Source organism: Pristis pectinata, chromosome 2 (assembly GCF_009764475.1).
Source record: "Pristis pectinata isolate sPriPec2 chromosome 2, sPriPec2.1.pri, whole genome shotgun sequence".
NCBI classification, from domain to species: Eukaryota; Metazoa; Chordata; class Chondrichthyes; order Rhinopristiformes; family Pristidae; genus Pristis; species Pristis pectinata.
In genome coordinates, this window is record NC_067406.1 from 44873102 (window position 1) to 44897094 (window position 23993).

Genomic DNA, 23993 nt, shown 5'->3' on the forward strand with positions numbered 1-23993 from the left:
TGGTATAAGGGCAATATTCTAATAAAATCTTAGTTTTAAATATAAAGATAATGCCACAATATCTCAATCAAGCTTTAATGATACAAATATTTTTCCAAGTAAATTAGAACAGGATTAAATACTACCGTTACCTTTGAAAAATAAACAGCCTTCATCCAATTTAACTCTTCAAAAGAGGACAGAAATACAATCTAATTTCATCTCAGTGATGTCACGAATGCAGATATTGCCCAAAGTGGAATTCAAATATGCATCATGCAAACCATCTGGTCTACAAGTTAATTTCAGATCCTGTACACCCATAAATAGAACTCAAATATGACTGTGTAAGATGACCAAGAGTACTGTTTATAAAACAAAAATTACTACAAGCCATTTTTATTGTTCAGATCTATATTTGTTTCAAGAATTAATGTTTGTGAACCCCTAGGAACCTCTATTTGCATGCACCCTTTTATTAAATAAATAAACGGATACATGCGCTGATCCAAGATTTGAATGATTTTGTTTTATATTGCTAATACACCAATATAGAACTGTCTTCCTGTCATCCAAATAAGTGAGTGTATTTTGATTTAAAGGAATTGTTGTTCAATCTATCATGATTCCATATGTGAACAATATTAAAACAATTGTCATGTATTAAAATTCATTTCTAGTTTAGCAGTTACATTATCAGATATTTTCCTTCATTCACAATTTGTAAAAATTTGAATTTTCTGGTTAAACACAATACAAGTTAATTGTGACTTTGTGTACCATTTGGACTGAACTGTAACCGATCAGAGTATAGATCTCTGCCAGAATTTTCTTGGAGCAAAGTCCCTCAGCTGCTTGCTGCAAGATATCAATGGCTTCCAGATAATTACCTTCTTCTACTTTACGAAGACCTAGATAGGACACAAAAATCAATCTTCACTTACTCGCCTTGACAAGTGATAAGGAGTTCATAAAACTAGATCACTCAAAATTCATATCAACATTAAATATGAATATCTCAAATTGATTTCAGAAGGTTTATCTGCATTGATGGAACAGTCACTTAACCACTGTTTGTAAATATTAGTATCACATTTTATCAGGCCAAAGATACTACTAACTATTTAAAAGAGAATATATACAAGCTAGCATCAACCACCCAAATACTTTAAACATTTTATTATGACTATCAATGAATTAACCAATGTAGCAAAAGTCATCGAGCAAAACAGCACAGAAACAGGGCCCTTCGGCCCAACCAGTCCATGCCGACCACGGTGCCTACCCAGCTAGTCCCAATTCACTTCCTCCATCATCACCACGATATAATGTACAAGGCCTCTGAAAATGATCTTGTCCCTTCTGCCAGTTCTAGCAGATGGGAACTTCTGGCACAAATTCACAGGCTCATCTCCCTCATCTTAGAGAAATATAACATGTGAGAGTATGTTGTAATCATGACCATCTTTCAGTATTGGTATTGGTTTATTATTGTCACTTGTACCGAGGTACAGTGAAAAGCTTGTCTTACAAACCGATCGTACAGGTCAATTCATTACACAGTGCAGTTACATTGAGTTAGTACAGAGTGCATTGATGTAGTACAGGTAAAAAAATAACAGTACAGAGTAAAGTGTCACAGCTACAGAGAAAGTGCAGTGCAATAAGGTGCAAGGTCACAACAAGGTAGATCGTGAGGTCATAGTCCATCTCATTGTATAAGGGAACTGTTCAATAGTCTTATCACAGTGGGGTAGAAGCTGTCCTTAAGTCTGGTGGTACGTGCCCTCAGGCTCCTGTATCTTCTACCCGATGGAGGAGGAGAGGAGAATGTCCCGGGTGGGTGGGGTCTTTGATTATGCTGGCTGCTACACCAAGACAACGAGAGGTAAAGACAGAGTCCAAGGAGGGGAGACTGGTGTCTGTGATGGGCTGGGCTGTATCCACAACTCTCTGCAGCTTCTTGCGTTCTTGGACAGAGCAGTTGAATCCAATTGTGTTAATTGCAGAGGGGTGTCCCTACTCTCTGATACAGGGAGGGCAAAAAAAATAAGTGCAAGGATCCTCTTCACCACCTCTTACCAGTGGCTGAAGAGATATTTTGGGTAGCAATGTAGATTCTGTCCATCGAGGTACAAAGGACATGATCTTCACTATGAGTCTTTGAGAACATAAGTGGTAGGAGCAGGAGTAGGCTGTTTAGCCCCTCCTTCATTCAATAGGATATGGCAAATCCAAACTTCCTCATGTCCACTTTCCTGTCTGTTCTCCACAGTCCTCAATTCTTTTATTGATTAGTAGTCTATTTAATCTCAGCCTTAAACACACACAAGGACTCTGCCCCCACTGTCTTAAATGGACGCCCCCTTACTTTGAGACCATGTCCTCCAATTCTGGACATTCCCATGAGAGGAAATATCCTCTAAGCATTTACCCTGCTCAGCTCCCTCAGAATCTTACACATTTCAATGAGATCTCCTCTCCTCCTTATAAACTACAATAAGTAGAGTCCTTACTTGTTTAGTCTTTCCTCGTGGGACAAACCCTCCATATTTGGAGTCATCCCAGCGAATCTTCTCTGAACTGCCTCCAATGAAATAATATTTTTCCTTAAAAAGAGGAACCAAAATTGTTCACAGTACTCTAGATATAATCAAACACAGGCTTTGTCCAGTTGCAGTGGACTTCCCATCTTTTATATTCTAAATCTCTGTGAAACGAGGGCCAACATTTCATTAGCATTCCCTAATACTTGCTGCACATGTACTAGTTTCTGTGTTTCATGCACAAGGACCTCCAAATACTTTCCTGCTGTGGTTTTCTGCAACGTTTCACCGTTTAAATAATACTGTTCTTCTGTTTACCATTTCAAAAGGAACAACTTTACATTTTCCCCAAAATATCGTCCATTTGTCAATTTTTTTGCCCATTCACCTAAACTTTCAATTTCTCTGTAAACTATTTGCATCTTACTCATAACCTGCCTTCTTAGCAATTTTTATGTCATCTGCAAATCTGACTCAACATTTGCTTCCTTCCTCCAAGTCATTGAGAGTATAAATAGCTGCGGTCCCAACAATGATACCTATGGTACCAAAATGATCTTTTCATTCATACTTGCTGCTTCCTGTCTCTTGGACAATCCTTTAACCATGTCAATATGTTACCTCCAACACCATGGGCTCTTACGACTTAACCTTTTGCAAGATACCTTATCAACTGTCTTTTGAAGTCCAAATATATCTACTGGTTCACCTCTATCCACACAAGTTGAGACTTCCTCAAAATAACTCTAATAAATGCTTCATTTATGATTTCCACTTCATGAAGCTACACTGACTCTAACTGACTGAATATAATTTTCTAACTGTGCTATTGTTACTTTCTTAGCAATTGATGCTAGCATTTTTCCAACAATAAACTATAAGGTAATCAGTCTATTCTTAAAAGTTTTTTGCCTCGCCTTCTGTTTGAGTAGAGGTGTCACATTGGCAGTTTTCCAATCCTCTGGCACTTCTCCACAAACTTATGATTTCTGGAAGTTAATAACTAAGGCATCTACTATCTTGGTCAACACTTTTTTTAGGAACCTAGAATATAAGCCATCCATCTTTAGCCCCATTAATTTGTCCAATTCTATGGTGATGGTATTTAATTGCACTCCAGCATTACTCATTATTAACGGGATACTCATGACAATTCCATGGAAAATTGAGAGAGCTGCATCATCCACTAGGTATGGCCTTTTCCAGCCTCACAAGAGCAACTAAGAGGGATTGTAGAGAATCCTCCTCAAATTTGGCTCTCCTCAGAAATTCATCCCTATTCAACATCAGTACTAATCAACAAGCTTCGAAACCTGGGCCTCTGTACCTCCCTCTGCAACTGGATCCTCGACTTCCTTATCGGGAGACCACATTCAGTGCGGATCAGTAGTAATATCTCCTCCTCGCTGACAATCAACACAGGCGCACCTCAAGAATGTGTGCTTAGCCCATTGCTCTACTCTCTCTACACTCATGTCTGTGTAGCTAGGCATAGCTCAAGCGCCATCTATAAATTCGCCGATGACACCACTGTTGTTGGCAGAGTCTCAGATGGCGATGAGGAGGCATACAGGAGTGAGACAGATCGGCTGGTTGAGTGGTGTTGCAACAACAACCTCGCACTCAACATCAGCAAGACCAAGGAATTGATTGTGGACTTCAGGAAGGGGAAGTTGGGAGAATACACACCAGTCTTCATTGAGGGGTCAGCAGTGGAAAAGGTGAACAACTTCAAGTTCCTGGGCGTCAACATCTCAGAGGACCTGTCTTGTGCCCAACACATTGATACAATCATGAAGAAGGTACACCAGCAGCTCTACTTCATTAGGAGTTTGAGAAGATTTGATATGTCACCAAAGGCTCTTGAAAATTTCTACAGATGTATGGTGGAGAGCATTCTGACTGGTTACATCACTGCCTGGTATGGAGGCTTCAATGTGCAAGATCCAAAGAGGCTGCAGAGGGTTGTAGACTCAGCCAGCTTCATCACGGGCACAACCCTCCCTGCCTTTAAGGACATCTTCAAGAGGTGGTGCCTCAAGGAGGCAGCACTCATCATTAAGGACCCTCACCACCCGGGACATGCCCTCTTCACATTACTGCCATCGGGGAGGAGGTACAGGAGCCTGAAGACCCACACTCAGCATCTTCCCCTCCACCATCACATTTTTGAACAGCCCATGAATACTACATCATTATTCCACTTTTGCACTGTTTATTTAATTTTGTAATTTATAGCAATTTTTATGTCCTGCACTGTACTGCTGCTGCAAAACAACAAATTTCACGACATATGTCAGTGATTATAAACCTGATCCTAATCTGCTACACAATGACATGCAACAAGGGATTCTAACCAATGGGTCCATCGCAGACCAGATTCCAGTGCAGACTGGGGTTAAGTTAGGCTGGCATTTCTCCAACCCGCCTCTAAATCTTCTTTTCAGCAACATTGATTCTCATCTTTTGCAAGCTCCCCACAGGAGTGAAGTTGATAGAGTCATACAGCACAGAAGCAGGCTCTAAGTCCGTACCAAACATCAAGCATCCATTTACACATCTCCCTTTTTATTCTCCCCACATTCCCACCAAATCTGCCCAGATTCTACACTCAACTACACACTAGGAGCAATTTACAATGGCCAATTAACCCACCAATCTGCATGTGTTTGGGATGTGGGAGGAAACATGGTTACAGGAAGAACATACAAACTCCACAGTGACAGCACCAAGGTCAGGATGGAAGCCAGGTCACTGGAGCTCTATCTGGTGCATTTCCCTGCCGCACAACATCTGGGGCAGCACCTAGTGCTGCTGGCACACAGCTGTAGAGACCCAGATTCAAACTTGAACTTGGGTGCTGTTCATGGTGTTTAACATTCTCTGCACAACCGCATGAGTTTCCTCTGAGTATTCCAGTTTGCTCTCACATCCCTAGGACATACCAGTAGGTTAAGTGGCTGCTACAAATTACCCCTTAGGTTCAGTTAGTGGTAAAAGAAAATCAAAGAGGAATCCCTAGGCACGAGAAAAGGGTTGAGAGGGAATAATGGGACCAACATGATTGATCCATGGGAGCCAGCAAGGATCTGATGGGCTGAATAGTACCCTTCTGTGACACTACAAGTATACAAAATTCATCCACTGAAGCAATTGCGAGAGGAATAGAATGAGCTTTGCACCAAACACCCATAAGACAAACCAAACTACCCCTGATGCACAATTCTGCCCCCTACTCACAGTAATGAAAGTCCACAATGAGATCCTGGAAAACATGGACCACATTCCATATCTTGTGGGCCAACTCTCAAACATTATATTGCAAATCCAGCTTCAATCCAGCTTGCAAGCCAACATCTCCAGCCTTGAGACCCTGACCATGCTCAGTCCGATCTGAAGGGCTGGCTGACATCAGACTCCAAAAACAGGCACTCTACTCCAAGCTCAGTCGCAGCAAGAGATTCCCAGGAGGGCAGAGGAAACAACACATGGCTGTTCTCCTTCTTGAAAAATCTGGCATCCTCATTACAGAAACCTTGTAACACCGGTGGCCATTTGGCCCATCACACCTCTGGCTTTTTAAAGGAGTTACCCAGCTGAATCCCACCTCCCAGCACTTGGTCCACAGCCCTGCAGTCTATAGCTCTCCAACAGCACATCCAAATACTTTTTAAATATAATCAGCATTTGTGCCTCAACCACCCTCTCAGGCTGTGAGTTCCAGACCCTTTACACCCTCAGGGGGAAAAGAGACCAGTTCTGATGAAGGAATTAATGTTTCAGAATAATGGTCTATTTCTCTCTTCACTGATGCTGCCTTGCCTTATTATTTTGAGTATTCTCTTTTCTTTTTAAAACCATCCCATGCAAGTACTCTCCAATACATACACTATATTAACTTTGAAATATATTGCCATTCCTCCGTTATCACTGGGTCAAAATTGTGGTCTCACAAACTAAAAGCACTGTGAGTGTACTTTCACATCAGTGATCCTAGAAGACAATTAACTGTCAGCTCTAAGAATAAATTATGGATGGCTAATAAATGCTGGCCTTGTCAGTTATTCCCATATCCCATGAGTGAATCAAAACAAAAAAAGTTGATTGATCTTCATAAGTACGATTCTAGAAGGGGATTTAAAGCTTTTTTCTACTTTCCCTGATATGATACAAGGCAAGCAAATAGTTCAATGGGTCAAATCTTTTGTGATCATTGCCACTTTGTGCGCAAATTGCTGATTACATATTCTTGTAGCGCACAGTCTACTGCATTTGTCTATATGTTTTATTTCATAAGAGTTCACTGTAATTGGATCCATTTCAGTTGTCTAAGGGAGATAGTAAGTTGCTTTGTGGGAAAGATTCTCAGAAGCAAATGATGGAATGAATATAGAATGATTTAAGTAGCTTGATTAACATATTTGTAAGTACATTTATTAACTATTCAATTAATTTGGAAGAATAATGACACTAGTCAGACTTCAAAGAACATGTGTGCTGACTGAATTAATATTTCCAGCCCACTCAAAGTAAAATCCAGATCAAAATTTTATTGATATGGAATTTACCTTTTATAGAAAACTGTTTGAATAAAATTCTGTTAAAGCACAGTACTTGCACCTCAAGATGAAAACTTTCGAAATGCAGTCCATCACAGATTGTTCAGTCACAGTACCTTAAGTGTACTATCACCTCAAGGTTATCAGATGCATCCTCAAACTCAAGATCCTCAATCCCAAGATTTGAACCAACCGTCGGACATTTGAAGGGCATTCTGCAAGAACGTTAGGTGGAGGCTCTCTTCTGTCTGTTGTACTGTTGGACACGAGATGAACCACAGTGCAATGGAAAGGGAGCTTGCTGGGTATCCTGCCCAATATCCATTTTTCAGTCAATGAGATGAAAACATTTGCCACTTATGAAATATTGCATAAATTGGTTACAATACCTTTTCACAACTGAATCAGTATATTTGAAGTGCAAAGTGTCTCCAAGCATTTCACAAAGGTAACAAATAAAAGTCCTTTCACAGGGAAAGTTAATGGCACAGCACCACACAGTGGAGAAACAAATACTACCTATAATTATTCCAAATTTTCATCTGTGCAGTCTCACTGCAGAAATGAGAAAAAAAAGAGAAAAACATCACAAAAGGCATTACAGGAGTTATTGACAAAGGCCAAAATGGTTCCCAAGGAAGGAACAAAAGACAAATGTCATCTCCATTGACAGATCAAATTTTGGAAAGTGGAGAGATTTTTCTGTGCTGATATCTGTCTCTCCAATGATTGCTAAGTTTCTAAATTGTATCCTGCAATAGATCAGCACCTGGATGGCATATAAAGTGTCATGTCATAAACAGCACCACTCTTCAAATGATTCCTTCAAAAGCAACAGATTTTCAATGCACAAAGCTGATCTCTCAGCAACCAGATTTTCAAATCGTGCCCATTAGATCATCCTGTACCTCGCAAAAATGTAGCACAGGTGTATATCAACTGCCCCAGACTGTTGAGACTCTGTGCCAACACAAGGTGACTCCCACTTCTATCTTCTAGCAGGTTTCCAGTTTTAATGCACTGCCACACATCATCACACTGTACATTCAAACCAGAGGCGGAGGAACTCTGAAAAACACAAAGTAAACAATGGCTTTTAAAAAAAACTTTACATTATTACAGAACTATTTCAGAAATTAAACACAATATTAAATTTACAGTCCGTGGACAAGTATTGTTTGGAACAATATTTGAACAAGTGAGGGCAAAGTTAGAGGCTTCTTAATCAATAGCTCATGGTGCTCAGACGTGACGGTCCTGGCGAGATCCTGCTCACCCAGCCTGGAATATCTAACGGTGAAGTGTCGCCCATACTACCTGCCACGGGAGTTCACTTCAGCTATCCTGATGATAGTCTACATCCCACCCCAGACGGACATGAAGCCTGCAATCAATGAACTGTACTCTGTGGTCATCAACCTTAAACCAGGATAACCTGAGACCCTCTTCATTATTGCGGGTGACTTCAATCAGGCCAACCTGAAGAGTGTGTTACCAAAGTACTACCAGCACATCTCCTGTCCCATCAGGGGCCCTAACACCCTTGACCACTGCTATACAACCATCAAAGATGCCTTCCGAACCACCCTCCGCCCTCACTTTGGGAAATCAGACCACCAGGCTGTGCTCCTTCTCCCTGCATACAAACAGAAACTGAAACAGGAGAATCCTGTACAGAAAGTCGTGCAGTGCTGGTCTGAGGAAACAAATGAGCTTCTATGCGACTGCTTTGAGTCAGTGGACTGGTCCATGTTCAAAGACTCAGCCGCCAGCCTAGATAAGTACATCACCACCATCACGGACTTTATCAGTGTCCCAAACTGGAAACCATGGATGAACCCGGAGATCCACTCCCTACTGAAGTGGAGGACTGCAGCATTCAAATCAGGTGACCCTGACCTTTACAAGAAATTGAGATATGACCTCTGTAAAGCTATCAGAGATGCCAAGAGACAATACCAGTCCAAAATCGAGTCCCAGACCAGCCATCAGTTGTGGCAGGGCATACATGCTATAATGGGCTACAAAGTCAACAACAGTGCATCCCTTCCTGATGAGCTTAGTGCATTCTATGCACATTTTGAACAGAAGGAGATTGGTTTGTCACCACACACAACCTCCAATGCACCTGAACCCATGGTCACCACTGAGGACACAAGGTCAATCTTCCGGAGAGTGAACCCATGGAAAGCATCTGGCCCAGATGGTGTCCAGGGCCGTGTCCTCAGATTTTGTGTTGATCAGCTGGCGGGGGTATTTGAAGACATATTTAACCTCTCCCTGCTTCAATCTGAGGTTCCCACCTGTTTTAAGAAGACCACTATCATCCCAGTACCTAAGGAAAACAAGGTAATGTGCCTTAATGACTACCAACAGTGGCTCTGACATCCACCATCATGGAGTGCTTCGAGAGGCTGGTCATGGCACGCATTAACTCCAGCCTCCCAGAAAATATCAAACCACTGCAATTCGCCTACCGCCAAAACAGGTCTACATTAGAAGCCATCTCCTTGGCCCTACACTCATCTCTGGAGCATCTGGACAGTAAAGACACCTATGTTAGACTATTGTTTATTGACTACAGCTCCGCCTTCAATACTATAATTCCAAGCAAACTCATCATCAAACTCTGAAACCTGAGACTCAACACCTCCCTCTGCAACTGGATCCTTGACTTTCTGACCAACAGACTGCAATCAGTGAGGATAGGCAGCAACACCTCCAGCACAATTATTCTCAACACTGGTGCCCCACAGGGCTGCATCCTCAGCCCCCTACTCTACTCCCTATATATTCATGCCTGCGTGGCCAGATTCTGCTCTAACTCCATCTACAAGTTTGCGGATGATACCACCATAGTGGGCTGTATCTCAAATAATGATGAGTTGGAGTAAAGGAAGGAGAAAGAGAGCTTAGTGGCATGGTGTCATGACAACAACCTATCCCTCAATGTCAGCAAAACGAAAGAGCTGGTCATTGATGTCAGGAAAGTGGGTGGTGCACATGCACCTGTCAGCATCAATGGTGTTGAGGTCAAGAGAGTTGAGAGCTTCAAGTTCCTAAAAGGTGTGAACATCACCAATAGCCCGTCCTGGTCCAATTTCATAGATGCCATGGCCAAGAAAGCTCACCAGCACCTCTACTTCCTCAGGCTAAAGAAATTTGGCATGTCACCTTTGACACTCACCAACTTTTATCGATACACCATAGGAAGCATAGTATCTGGATGCATCATAGCTTGGTATGGCAACAGCTCTGCCCGGGACCACAAGAAACTGCAGAGAGCTGTGGACACAGCCCAGCACATCACATCGGGGAAACCAGCCTCCCCACCATGGAATCTGTCTATACCTTTCACTGTCTTGGTGAAGCAGCCAGCATCAAAGACCTCACCCACCCAGGACATTCTCTCTTCTCCCCTCTCCCATCAGGCAGAAGATACAGGATCCTGAGGGCACATACCACCAGGCTCAAGGACAGCTTTTATCCCACTGTTATAAGACTATTGAACGGTTCCCTTTTACGATCAGATGGACTCTTGACCTCACAATCTACCTTGTTATGATCTTGCACCTTATTGTCCACCTGCACTGCACTTCCTCTGTAGCTGTGACACTACTCTGTATTCTGTTATTGTTTTTACCCTGTACTACCTCAATGCACTGTGTAATGAATTGATCTGTACAAACAGTATGCAAGACAAGTTTTTCACTGTACCTCGGTACATGTGACAATAATAAACCAATACCAACTGATTACTGAACAGCTCTATTAAATGCTGTGCCTGTGGCTGGATCAAGAGAAAATAAATGTAAATAAATGTTAAATGGAATAAATAAGTATATGAATAAATAAATGAAAATAAATACATTCTGTTGAAGGATAACATATTGAACATGTTGATGGATAACAAGCTGAAAGATCCCAGAGGGTGGTCAGTATATGGAATGAGCTGCCGGAGGAGATGGTTGAGGCAGGCACATTAACAACATTTAAAAGGCACTTGGACAGGTACGTGGATAGGAAAGGTTTCAAGGGATATAGGCCAAACATGGGCAAATGGGACTAGATTATATGGGAATCTTGGTCGGCATGGACCAGTTGGGCTGAAAGGCCTGTATCCATGCTGGGTGACCCTATGAAGGATAGAATGAGGTTGAATCACCCCACCCACTCATGAGCAAAAACATCAATTTGAAATATTAACGATCAGAACAACCACTTAGAATTTATGATTCAATTCATAAAGTCCTTATTTTTCCTTCAGGTTATTTCCTATTGCTTGAACATAGAACATTACAGCACAGTACAGGCCCACGATGTCGTGCCGACATTTTAAGATCTATCTAACCATTCGCTCCCACATAACACTCCATTGTTCTTTCATTCATGTGTCTATCTAAGAGTCTCTTAAAAGTCCCTAATGTATCTGCCCCCACAACCTCTGCAGGCAGTGCATTCCACGCACCCACCACTCTGTGTAAAAAAAACTTAGCTCTGACATCCCCCCATACCTTCCTCCAATCACCTTAAAATTATACCCCCTCATGTTAGTCATTGTCGCCCTGGGTAAAAGTCTCTGACTGTCCACTCAATCTATGCCTCTTATCATCTTGTACACCTCCATCATCACCTCTCATCCTCCTTTACTCCAAAGAGAAAAGCCCTAGCTTGTTCAACCTATCCTCATAAGACATGCTCTCCAATCCAGGCAGCATCCTCTGCACCCTCTCTAAAGCTTCCACATCCTTTCTATAATGAGGCAACCAGAACTGAACACAATACTCCAAGTGTGGTCTAACCAGAGTTTTATAGAGCTGCAACATTACCTTGTGGCTCTTGAACTCAATACCCCAACTAATGAAGGCCAACATACCATATGCCTTCTTAGCAACCCTATCGACCTGCGTGGCAACCTTGAGGGAGCTATGGCCATGACCCCAAGATCCCTCTGTTCCTCTACACTGCTAAGAGTCCTGCCATTAACCTTGTATTCTGCCTTCAAATTCCATCTTCCAAAGTGTATCACTCCTCACTGTTCCGGGTGGAACTCCATCTGCCACTTTTCAGCCCAGCTCTGCATCCTATCAATGTCCTGTTGTAACCTACAGCAACCTTCTACACTATCCACAACACCACCAACCTTGTGTCATCTGCAAACATACTGACCCACCCTTCCACATCCTCATCCAAGTCATTTATAAAAATCGCAAAGAGCAGGGGTCCCAGAACAGATCCCAGCAGAACACTACTGGTCACCGACCTCCAGGCAGAATACGCTCCATCTACAACCATCCTCTGTCTTCTATGGGCGAGCCAATTCTGAATCCACACAGCCAAGTTACCCTGGATCCCATGCCTCCTGATTTTCTGAATGAGCCTTCCACAAGGAACCTTATCAAACACCTTACTAGTATCCATGTACACCACATCCACTGCCCTACCTTCATCAATGTGCTTTGTCACATCCTCAAAGAATTCAATCAGGCTCATGAGGCACGACCTGCCCCTCACAAAGCCATGCTGACTGTCCCTAATCAGTCTAAGCTTCTCTAAATGCCCATAAATCCTGTCTCTAAGGATTTTCTCCAGTAATTTTCCCACCACTGAAGTAAGACACACTGGTCTGTAATTCCCAGGGTTATCCCTACTCCCTTTCTTGAACAAAGGAACAACATTTGCCACTCTCCAATCATTTGGCACTACTCTTGTGGCTACTGAGGATGCAAAGATCATCGCCAAAGGTGCAGCAATCTCTTCCCTTGCTTCCCGTAATAACCTTGGATATATGCCATCAGGCCCTAGTCACTTATCTATCCTAATGTTTTTTTAAAAGTTCCAGCACATCCTCTTTCTTCATGTCGACATGCTTTAGCATATCAGCCTGTTGTACGCCATCCTCACAAATGTCAAGGCCTCTCTCACTGGTGAATACCAGTGTCCTCCTATTCTTCACATATGTGTAGAATGCCTTGGGGTTTTCCTTTATCCTACTCACTAAGGCCTTCTTATGTCCCCTTCTAGGTCTCCTATTCTTAAGCTCCCTCTTGGCTACCTTGTAACTCTCCAGAGCCCTGTCAGATCCTTGCTTTCTAAACTTAGGTAAGCTTCTTTCTTCCTCTTGACAAGATATTCTATGTCTCTTGTCAATCATGGTTCCTTCACACTACCATCCTTACCCCGCCTCAATGGGACAAACCTATCCAGAACCCCATGCAAGTGCTCCCTAAACAACCTCCACATTTTCATTGTGCACTTCCCTAAGAACATCTGTTCCCAATTTACGCTCCCAAGTTCCTGCCTAATAGCATCATAATTCCCCCTCCTCTAACTGAGTCCTTTCCCATACCGTCTGCTCTTATCCCTCTCCAAGGCTATGGTAAAGGTCAAGGAGTTATGGTCACTGTCTCCAAAATGCTTTCCCACCGAGAAATCTGAAACCTGATCAGGCTCACTGCTTAGTACCAGGTCCAGTATGGCCTCTCCTCTAGTCGACCTGTCCACATACTAATTTCTACACCAGTGAGATTTTATTGCTGATCTTGAGAAGACTGGAAGCACAGAATTTGCAGGAAATTTTTGGTCACTACCACATGGTGTCTGGCAGCTCTCTCTGAGAAAATAGCCTTGTAAGAAATTCGGCAGCCAATCATGAGTACATAGAAAGAAAGATACTTCATTGGCTGGAAAGAGGTGCTACATAAAAGGTATGTCTTTGTTTCTTTTTTTTTTCCTGAACCCAAATATAACAGGGTTCAACTGTTCATCCAAGGACTTGCTATGCCAGATATGTTCATAGGAAATCCTTGCATAGGAAACTGGTATTCCATTGAGCATGGCAAAATTTACCCAGTGAGGGCCTCAATCTTAAATCAACAGAAAGAGGGATCCCTGTGTCCTACTCATGATTTGTAAAAGGCTAATTTGCAGGTACTGTTGAAAGCAGAGTCCCTTGCGTTAATATTAAAAATAGAAAATACTCGAGCTTTGCTTTTCAACCCTGTTTATTTAGTTTTGTAAGCTCACATATTTGACATTTAGAAGGTAAATGTGCAGTAAAGGCACCAAAAGCTGGGATGACACCATCTGATTGGACTGAAAACTGGCTGTTGCATAGAAAACAGAAGAGTTGGAATAAATGGGTCCTTTTCAGACTGGAGGGATCGGAAGTGGAGGACCCCAGGGATCGGTTCTTGGCCCTCAATACTAGCTTGATTAATGACCTGGAGGAGGGTTTGTATTCCTTGGAGATTAGAAGAATGAGGGATGACTTTATTCAAGTGTACAAGATCTTAAGTGAGGTTGACAGGGTGGATGTTGAAATGTGTCCCCTAATGGTAGTGTCACAAACAAGGGGTCATAGCTACAAGATATGGGGACGGTCATTTAAAAGTCAAGTGCATAGAAATTTCTTCTCTCAGTGGGTAGAGGGGTTGAGGCCAGCATAGATCAGCCATGATCATATTGAATTGTGGGGTAGGCTTGAGGGGGCAAGTAGCTGACTGCTGCTCCTGTTGTTTTGTGATATATAAAACTTCAGGAACATAACAATGAAAGCCTCTCATTTTCACAAGTGGATCTTCATATTCTTCACATATATTCTTCCCACCCGCCCCCCCAATCGCTTGATCAATTTAACAATAGATGAGGCAATAATTAGTTTGATTTATAAAAAATGATTTCAAAGGCGGCAAAATGCAGAATACCTCCTTCAATGAGAAAGACTGAATGATCAGTATGACTTTCCTTCACATACCAATGCAAATTATGCCATTGCACTGTGGTGCACCATTTACAAAGCATCATCCATGAAACTTCCCTACCAGAATACAGATTCTCCTCCAAAAAATCTTCCTTTGCTGGCTTTGTGTCTTTTTTTTTTAAATCTGTCAGCTCTCACAAAGATCAAAAAATTTCTGATTCCAAGACCACCTGGAACGAGTATACATGGTGAATGAAAAGTCCCACTGGGTCTGAGAGAAACATCTTGCACTGCAATCAACATTGATCGTCCAATCAACCCACAATTCAGTGTGGTACTTACTTGAGCAGGTAATTCCTCTTCAACAAGTATTTTTAATGAAAAAAAATCGTATTACATATCTCACATCCAATTGAAAAATCAAAAAAGAACTGCAGATTTGGAAAATTTGAAATAAGAACAGAAAATGACAGAAACACAAAGCAGTTGAGGCAGCAACTATATAAAGAGAAACAGATAATTGTATGTGTGATAAAAACAAAATGCTGGAAACACTCAGAAGCTTTGCTGCATCTGTGGACAGTTAAATTTTTAGGTCAAGCTACCCTTCATCAGAACTAGGAAAGTGAGCAAACAAGCAAGCTAAATAAACTTGTTTACTGACGTTCCTACTTCTGATGAAGGGTCCTTGATCTGAAATTTTAACTGTCTCTCCATAGATACTGCCTGACCTGAGTTTTGTTTTTATCCACACATCCAATTACCTTCCTTGATAGAACTAGGAAGTAGAGCCTGATCCATCACAATAAGCAATGAATTATACAATGCAAAAGTGTTAAATCTTTATCTGCCTAGCTGTACTTACTCTCTCCCTTAGCATGTGTAGCACAGCATCGACTTTCTCCAGCTGATTTCTAGCCAGCCACAGCAGACATTGCAGGTATATCAGCTGATGAACTGCCTGAATAAAAGTGGGGTCACTGATGCTCTGAAATATCATCTCACATAATTTCATGATGTCTTGTTCATCAAAATGTTTACCATACGCTTCTAATCCTGTTTCAAAAAAAAATTGCAAAGAATCATGAAGACTAAGCAATTTTATAGTTCTTGAGTCCAAAAAACAATATGCAAACTTTCTTGTCAAAGAAAGCACACACTTAGGCCAGGCAAAACACAAAAGAAAATGGTTTTATTAACACTGGTTATCATTAAATAAAGAGGAATAATTTAGCATGAGCAGCAATTCTAAAGAATAATGCTAAATTTTTCACAAGATACTGGAGACAATGCACACTCACTAAAAGATATCCTTGGCATACACCAGCAATAGAGGCCAATGAAAAGCAGCAGCTTGGGTGAAATTAAAGAATAATACAAGGGTCTTAACAGCTTGCTGCACTTAGATACCTTGTAAAGGCTGCATAGGAACCTCGTTCACAGGTATCAGCCTTTGGCTAAGTGATAGCACACTCAGCATTGAGTCAGATAGTTGTAGACTCAACCACACTCCAGAGAATTGAGCACATAGCTTAGGCTAATGCTTCAGCAAAGGTTCCAGTCTCTTGAACAAAATGTTCAATTAAACCCAATCTCCTCCCAAGTGGACATAAAAAGACCAAAAGTTACTTTGTATGGAGCTGTCCTGCACATAAATTTCAATCTTTGTGGAAGTTCCATGTGTAAAATGGCTGCCATGATTCCCTGCAATGCAGCAGTAATACACTTCAAAACTATTTATGTGCATGTGAAATTTTTTGGGATATCCTGAGGTTGTGAATGTATTCTGCTCAGCCACAAAACAGTACACAATTGTCTACTAGAAGAGATGGCTTAAGATGCAAAGACAAGTTGGAAAAATGTGTGGAAATAAAGAACTTACTGAAGTATCGGGTTTTAGTGTTTATTACAACAGTGTGCACCTGCAGTGCAATTATATATTCTGCATCAGAATATACCAATTGCACTGAATCTAAGTGTTTTATCAAGTGAAGACTTCCATTTCATTTGGCAATACAGTAATCTGATGGAAGAAAGAAGAAATATCCTGCAACCAGCTCGTTTTACAAATTGGGAGGCAGCAAACTACTAACACAGCAATTATAACAAATTCACAAACCGTCCTGGAGGTTTATAACTTACCTCGGGTAAATCCCTGGTACACTAAGGAGTTATCATTATGAATGGTATCAGATAAACTGATAGCTAAAACGATGGCATTGGACAGAATAGTCAGTTCCAGGGGAATGCTGGGTATAGTCGGTGGCAATCCTGCAGAAAGACCACAAAGATTAGTATGCACTCTATTGGAAGGCAAGGTTTCCCAGTTAATGAGCCATCAGACAGCACATGTTGACAATAAAGTAGGTTGCAAAGTGTATTGCCTAACTGAAATTGTGTACCACTCAACTCCAGGATGCCATGCATTTTAAAAGCCTCTCCCCCAATATGTCCTGCTACTTTTGAAGATAAGACAAGATAAGATTTCTTTATTAATCACATGTACATTGAAACACACAGTGAAATGCATCTTTTGTGTAGAGTGTTCTGGGGGCAGCCCACAAGTGTCACCACTCTTCCAGCGCCAACATAGCATGCACACAACTTCCTAACCTGTACGTCTTTGGAATGTGGGAGGAAATGCACACACACTTAGGTCCCTCTGCTCCTGTGTATCTTTTAGAACAATGCCATTTGACCTACATTTTGTCTCCTTGATATTAAATTTCGTCTGCCATGTTTGCCCCTTCTGCTGGCCTACTAATGCCTCCTGCACTCTACCACTGTTATCCTCACTATTTACCCAGTCAAGGATTTTTAAGCTCTGCAGCTCCATACCATGCTACAATATATATTTAACATGCCTTTGAGTTCATTTTTAAATATTGGAAAATAGTGAGGTATTTGAACTTAAAGTCTTGATGTATTTGGTTGCACATTATGGGAAAGACACTCAAGATCCAGAAAAACCACAATGTTACACATCCACTGGAATGCTAACTGAGGAAAATACTAATGCAAAGACAGACTAGAAATCAAAAATCAACAAAAAAAAACTGAAGATGCTGGAAATCTGCATTAAAAAAAAATTCTGGAAACACTCAGCAGGTCGGGCAGCAACTGCAGAGAGAAGCAGAATTAATATTTTCAGTTGAAGACCATTTGTCATTCTGCCTGATCTGATGAGCATTTCCAGTCTTGAAAATGTTCTTTTTCTATCAGAGCAATACAAATACAGGCAGGTGTCAAAAATTACAAAAAATGTCACTAAGTAGTTAGAAGGAATGCGCTCCATAGTTAAACAACTGAGGCCAGAGATGCATGGATATTTAAATGGGAGATAGAGAATATAGAGTATGAAAAACCACTTTAAAAAAGAGAATTGTGAAAGTTTGCAAAATATGTTTCCTGGATAACACTTAACTATGACAATAAAGATTAATTTGAATTGTTTGATGATGGAAAGGTGTTTGAACAAGGTGAATAAATAGTACAGTTTGCCCTTGTGGTAGGGGAAGTGACAATACAGGCCCGTATATCGCATTAATACAATTAAATAAGCTGTAACAACCAGTCGCATCAGTACCTTGGATTTTCTCCAGCAGTTTGTTGAAAGAAACATAGCTCTGGCGCAACGTATCTGTCCAATTTGCAGTGTGGGTAGAAATATTCTGGAAGAGATAAAATATATTAATCAATGTATATAATACACCACATGCTAAAATGTAAAAGAAACAAACCTGTAAATGAAGAGATTCAGGTGAATTATTTGCGTGAGGTGAGATTAGGTGAACTGGACAATGCTCTCATTGAAGTGAATGAAATTCTTACGAAGTTGTCAATTCTCGTGGCTGGAGGGTTGAGAACCAGGGGTCATAGTTTCACTTTAGAACAGAGATGAGGAGAAATGTCTTCACATAGAGTATGGTGAATGTTTGGAATTCACTGCCCAAGCGTGTTGTGGATGTTCAATGGCTGAGAATATTCAAGACTGAGATTGATAAATATTTAGATACTGGGGAAAATCAAGTGAGTATGGATTAATGCAGGAAAGCGGCTTTGACAAAAGTGGAGCAGGTACGAAGTGCCGAACACCCTACTCCTGCTTCTATTTCTTCTGCTCTTAAGTTGTTCTGGAATGGATTTGCCTGGCAAGTATGCTTGATTATTCACCATAATAACTAAACATTTAAACTGAATATTTTCTAAAATTGATCCTTGACAAAATATTATGCTGATGTTGTATCTGTTCTTCTTTATACCAATGTGCAAAATTACAGAAGTCATCCAGTTATCAATATGCTCAAGTCTGAAAGCCTCTCAAGTATTTCAGCACTGATCAAGTTAATATACAATTTCCACATAGGACTGGTCTGCTAATTGTCAGGAAAAGTTGATGTACTGCTACAATGTATTATGCTCCAACTGAACAAGTACAAATTCGCAACCTCAAATTCCTACAGTTACTTGAATTTTGTAGCTGGCCGCATACGAAAGAAGTCAGCCATTTATAAGGTTCCCCAAACATCAAGGGTTTTAATTGCTTCCTCAACAATATACTTGCCTTTAGCTGCCCAAGTCCTAAGCTCTGGAATTCCCACTGCTCCGCCAACTTTCTTCCCTCCTTAAAACCTCTGACCAGTCAGTCACCCCTAACTCCATTCATGACCTTCCATAAATTATAATTTATACGTAGCCTTCCTCCACTCGCTTTAGACTGTCTTCCTTCATACTTTGATCTCCCACCTCTTGGCTATTGTGCATTCCCTCTCCCTTCACCTCACCATTCATGAAAGAACTTTCAACTACTTCTGTTCTAAATTCTGATAAGCCCTCTAAACAATCTCTCAACATTTAAAATCCAGTCAAAGTCATCACTTTCACAGAAGTTGGTAGCATCAAACTACTATTATCTCTCGCTGCATGGAAAAAAACAAAGAAATATTTACATTCCTGCCATAGCAATATTAAGAGGGCACCTCAGAGACTCTATAATGAATGCCACATTCAAGAAAGGAAACAAGTCAAACTGCAGTAATTACAGAGGGGTCTCTCTGCTCTATGCCACAGGGAAGGTCACTGCTAAGGTCCCCCTCAACTCCCTCCTCAGTAGCAAGTGAACTGCTCGCTGAATATCAATGTAGATTCCACCTATCTTGAGGCTGTTACAGATTAGGTTGCTATTTGGTGAATGTCCCTTCAAGACATAGTACAGTAGTGTGTGTGTGTGTGTGTGTGTGTGTGCGCGCATGCGCGCGCGCCCACGCGGCGTGATTACGTCAACAGCAAGATAACAACATGCTAACGTTTATTGTTTAGTCAGAAAAGAGAGAGAGGGAGAGAGACACCCTGCCTGCTGGTCTCTGTATTGATGGATGAAAAACAATAACTGTGTCTGTCCCTACAATCCACGTATGGATTTTTGGAATAATCCAGTGGAGTCCACTTTGTCATTAACCTGTAGAAGGAAACAGGTATTTCTGTGGATGGCCACGTCTCGAATGCCTTTTGGGGTGGCAGATACTTCGGAACAAAGCAGTGGAGATCATCAGTGACTGAGGTGTCGTATGGGTTCCATTGTGGAACATTTGGATTTTGTAATTTCTCTCTATTTTCTCTCTACATTTTCTCTTCAGTCAACGGTGGTTTTGCAAAAGCCTTTGCTCACGTTTCACCTTATGGCTTGCTGAACTTTGAGACCTATTCCTGGATTTGGAGTTTGGGAATTTGACACACACATACTTCAGGTTTAGTTTTGGGGTTAATGTTTAGTATCTAACATTTTTACTTTTAACAGTCTAACATTTTTATTTTTCTTATTATCATAAGTAGTTATTAATAAAATAGTTTCTAACACTTATACATGAGTTGGTGTGTTTCTTTTGTTGCTGGTACGTAACAAGGCACAGTGCACATATTGTTGAACACATGACAACTCCAATCATTATACATGGCATTTTTCAATCTTGTAAAAATTCTAGCCCAGTTAATTCAGAGTTAATGGATCCTAACCAATGGATCCATAAACTATCAGAGTCACAGAAACATACAGCATAGAAACAGGCCCTTTAGCTCACTGAATCCACGTTGACCATCAATCAGCTATTTACGCTAATCCTACATTAATCCCATTTTTTATTCTGCCCACATTCTCATCAACTCTCACAGATTCTACCACTCACCTACAAAATAGGGAGAATTTACAGTGGCCCATTAACCTACCAACTTGCATGTCTTTGGGATGGAGCATTCAGAGTAAATCTATGTGGTCACTGGCAGAACATGCAAATTCCACCCAGACAGCACCCAAAGTCAGACAGAGCCTGGGTCTCTGGTGTTGTGAGGCAGCAGCTATACTAGCTGCACCACTGTGCCATCCACGACAGTGGCATTCTGAGAATGTTTCAAGATCTCAAACCTGGCAAAAAAATTCATGGTCCACCAAGCAGCAGGGATCCTATATGTTGCTGAGAACTACCTAGAGGAGGCACGACAAAGCACTGGAGAGGTACTACCAAACAGACGCCACAAATTCTCCAAAGCAGATGCCACAAATTCTCCAAATCATTGGCAGACTCAGTGAACCAACATCAGTGGCCTCTCCCATTCCAACACAGTCACCATCAAGGCCTTGATTACATCCAGTTGGCTCAGTGGCCAGGTCATGTCACTCACATTATCAATACCAGACTCTTAAAACAGAGATCTTATTCTGAGCTCTGTCACACTAAGAGATCACCAGGCAAAAAGAGTAAAAGATTCATGGATGTCCTCAAAACCTCCTTGAAAAAAAGTGCAACATCTCCATCAACTCGTGGGAATCCCTGGATAATGACCACTGAAAATAGAGAAAAGAGCATTCAGGATGGCATCAAAAAAATTGAGTTCATGTGTCAGGAATACAAAAAAAAATTCGGCATGTCCCCTTTGACCCTCACCAATTTTTATAGATGCACTATAGAAAGCATCCTATCCGGATGCATCACAGCTTGGTGCGGCAACTGCTCTTCCTGAGACCACAAAATACTGCCTAGAGTTGTGGACACAGCTCAGCACATCACGGAAACCAGCCTCCCTTCCATGGACTCTGTCTACACTTCTTGTTGCCTCGGTAAAGCAGCCAGCATAATCAAAGCCCTCCCACCCTGGACATTTTCTCTTCTCCTCCTCTCATGGGACAGAATATACTAAAGCCTGAAAGCAGGTACCACCAGGCTCAGGGATAGCTTCTATCCCACAGTTATAAGACTACTGAATGGACCTCTTGTATGATAAGATGGACTCTTGACATCACAATCTACCTTGTTATGACCTTGCACCTTGTCTACCTGCACTGCACATTCTCTGTAACTGTAACACTATATTCTGCATTCTGTTATTGCTTTTCCCTTGTACTGCCTCTATATACTGATGTGATGAAATGATCTGTATGGATGGCATGCAAAACAAAGTTTTTTACTGTACCTCAGTACGTGTGACAATAATAAACCAATTTACCAAAAAGACAACATTAACAGATGTCACAAAGGACCTCCTGCCCACTTGTGGTAGGTTCCACATTGGTCTCAACTGCTGCTTCTGAACCCACAGAACTAGTATGGAAGCAAATCATTCGCCATCCTGAGGGACTGCTTAAGAAGAAATTTTAAAACACATATTTTCTTTAACAGTCCTCTGGTCAACCCACCACCCCCAATCCTTCAGCATAACATCGTAGAAGCTGAAAATCTGAAACAATTCCTCTTTTTCTGGGGGAGGAGGGGGGGTGGTCTCCCTCTCTGGCTTTTGTCTTTTTCTCTTTTTACGTTAACTCTTACACATTTACTTGCATGCCTTCACCTGGCAGTTTTTTGTTCCATTTCTCTTAAAGCACCCAAACACACTCCCATGTCTATCCATACATTTCTCACTCTCCCCACACACGTTGCTTTTAACTGTGCTTCAAAAATATATTCCCTATTTCTCTCCTCCTCACTCAAAACTCAAGATTCTGATCCACCTAAATTCACTGAATGAAAGCCATTCTGATGAAACGCCACTGACCTGCAACATCAACTTTGTTTTGCTCTCTCCATAGGCGCTGCCCGACCTGCCGAGTATTTCCAGCATTTTAAATTGGGATTCATGAAGTAGAGGAGGCTGTGCAGGGTGACCAGGAGAATAATCTCAGGCCGTGAATCCAGAATCAATCAAGGACACAGCTTTTTGAATTTGTTCAAACGGGTGAAAGTATAGTGACAATTCTAGAGACATGGTGAAACCTGAGCAAACTACCGTGTTCATTTGCACATGAATACTTCTACCATGGTACATATGAACATCAAAGTTCATTTATGTTACTCTCAAATTAAATAGTCTTAACTTCACATAAAATATTGCATCAAAGCATGTCAAAACTGCACTTAAAAAGGACTTTTTTCTATGGTTTGCAACTTTACAAAGCCCGGATCCTGTCAGGTGATTCCAAAATACCACCTACCTTCAGCTCTGTCACCAACTTGTCGTTTTCCTCTGTCCAGATTTCCAAACAGCTTTTACCACCGATACTATCCATCACTCCCAATGTATCCCTCACCGCCAAAACTTCATTAGAATCGGAAGTAACGAAAGCCCGAAACTGGGACATAAACAGGAAATCCCGCCTCTCAATTCTGTCAAAGGCGTTTCCACAATCTCAGAGCCTCAGCATGAATTGAGAGCTAAATTCAGGGGCCGATGAAGTTACACTCCTTCTAGGGCTAACTGTAAAAGTTGAGGAAGGGATAGCGACGTGTTTTATATACCAAGAATTCTAAGATTTAAACTGCTTGTCTATGTTGTGTATACATCCACTTTAAAAGGGATATATCAATTAAAAGGATTGTACTGCTACTACTTGTTAAACTATTTTAGCACAGCCCTTAAGAGTCTCCAGGCCTTGCTGAAACGAGCAGCTCACTTTTTTAAAATCACTTTTTCCAGCTTTATCTCAGTACTAGAGAAAGACTCTACAATGATTTAATTTCAACTCATTATAATCTATGTGGTTTTAGAAATTGGCTTCCAGATCTCTATTGTCCATTTTCTGTCCATGTTTTCCCATAATTTTATTTGTCACCAAGCAAAATTCGTCAAGCATAAGTTCAAGTCATAGAAAGTTTGCAACATGGACAATCGTATTTCAGCCAATCAAAAAAAGACTAGTTTCACTTTCCAGTACATATTGCC

The 23993-nt window shown here is 41.2% G+C and overlaps 1 protein-coding gene across 1 annotated transcript in view; it reads right to left on the reverse strand.

The window, feature by feature from the left end:
- The window catches only part of fancg (FA complementation group G), a 44554-nt gene extending 21172 nt beyond the window's left edge, over nt 1-23382 (reverse strand). The window contains exons 1-6 of the mRNA XM_052010603.1: nt 23266-23382; nt 18373-18457; nt 16929-17057; nt 15652-15842; nt 7993-8152; nt 760-890 (exon numbers count right to left, since the gene is read on the reverse strand). Of these exons, the coding sequence (XP_051866563.1) occupies nt 760-890; nt 7993-8152; nt 15652-15842; nt 16929-17057; nt 18373-18457; nt 23266-23340 (771 nt within the window). The 5' untranslated portion in view covers nt 23341-23382. The remainder of the gene's footprint in view (nt 1-759; nt 891-7992; nt 8153-15651; nt 15843-16928; nt 17058-18372; nt 18458-23265) is intronic.
- Between the last annotated feature and the right edge of the window lie 611 nt (nt 23383-23993).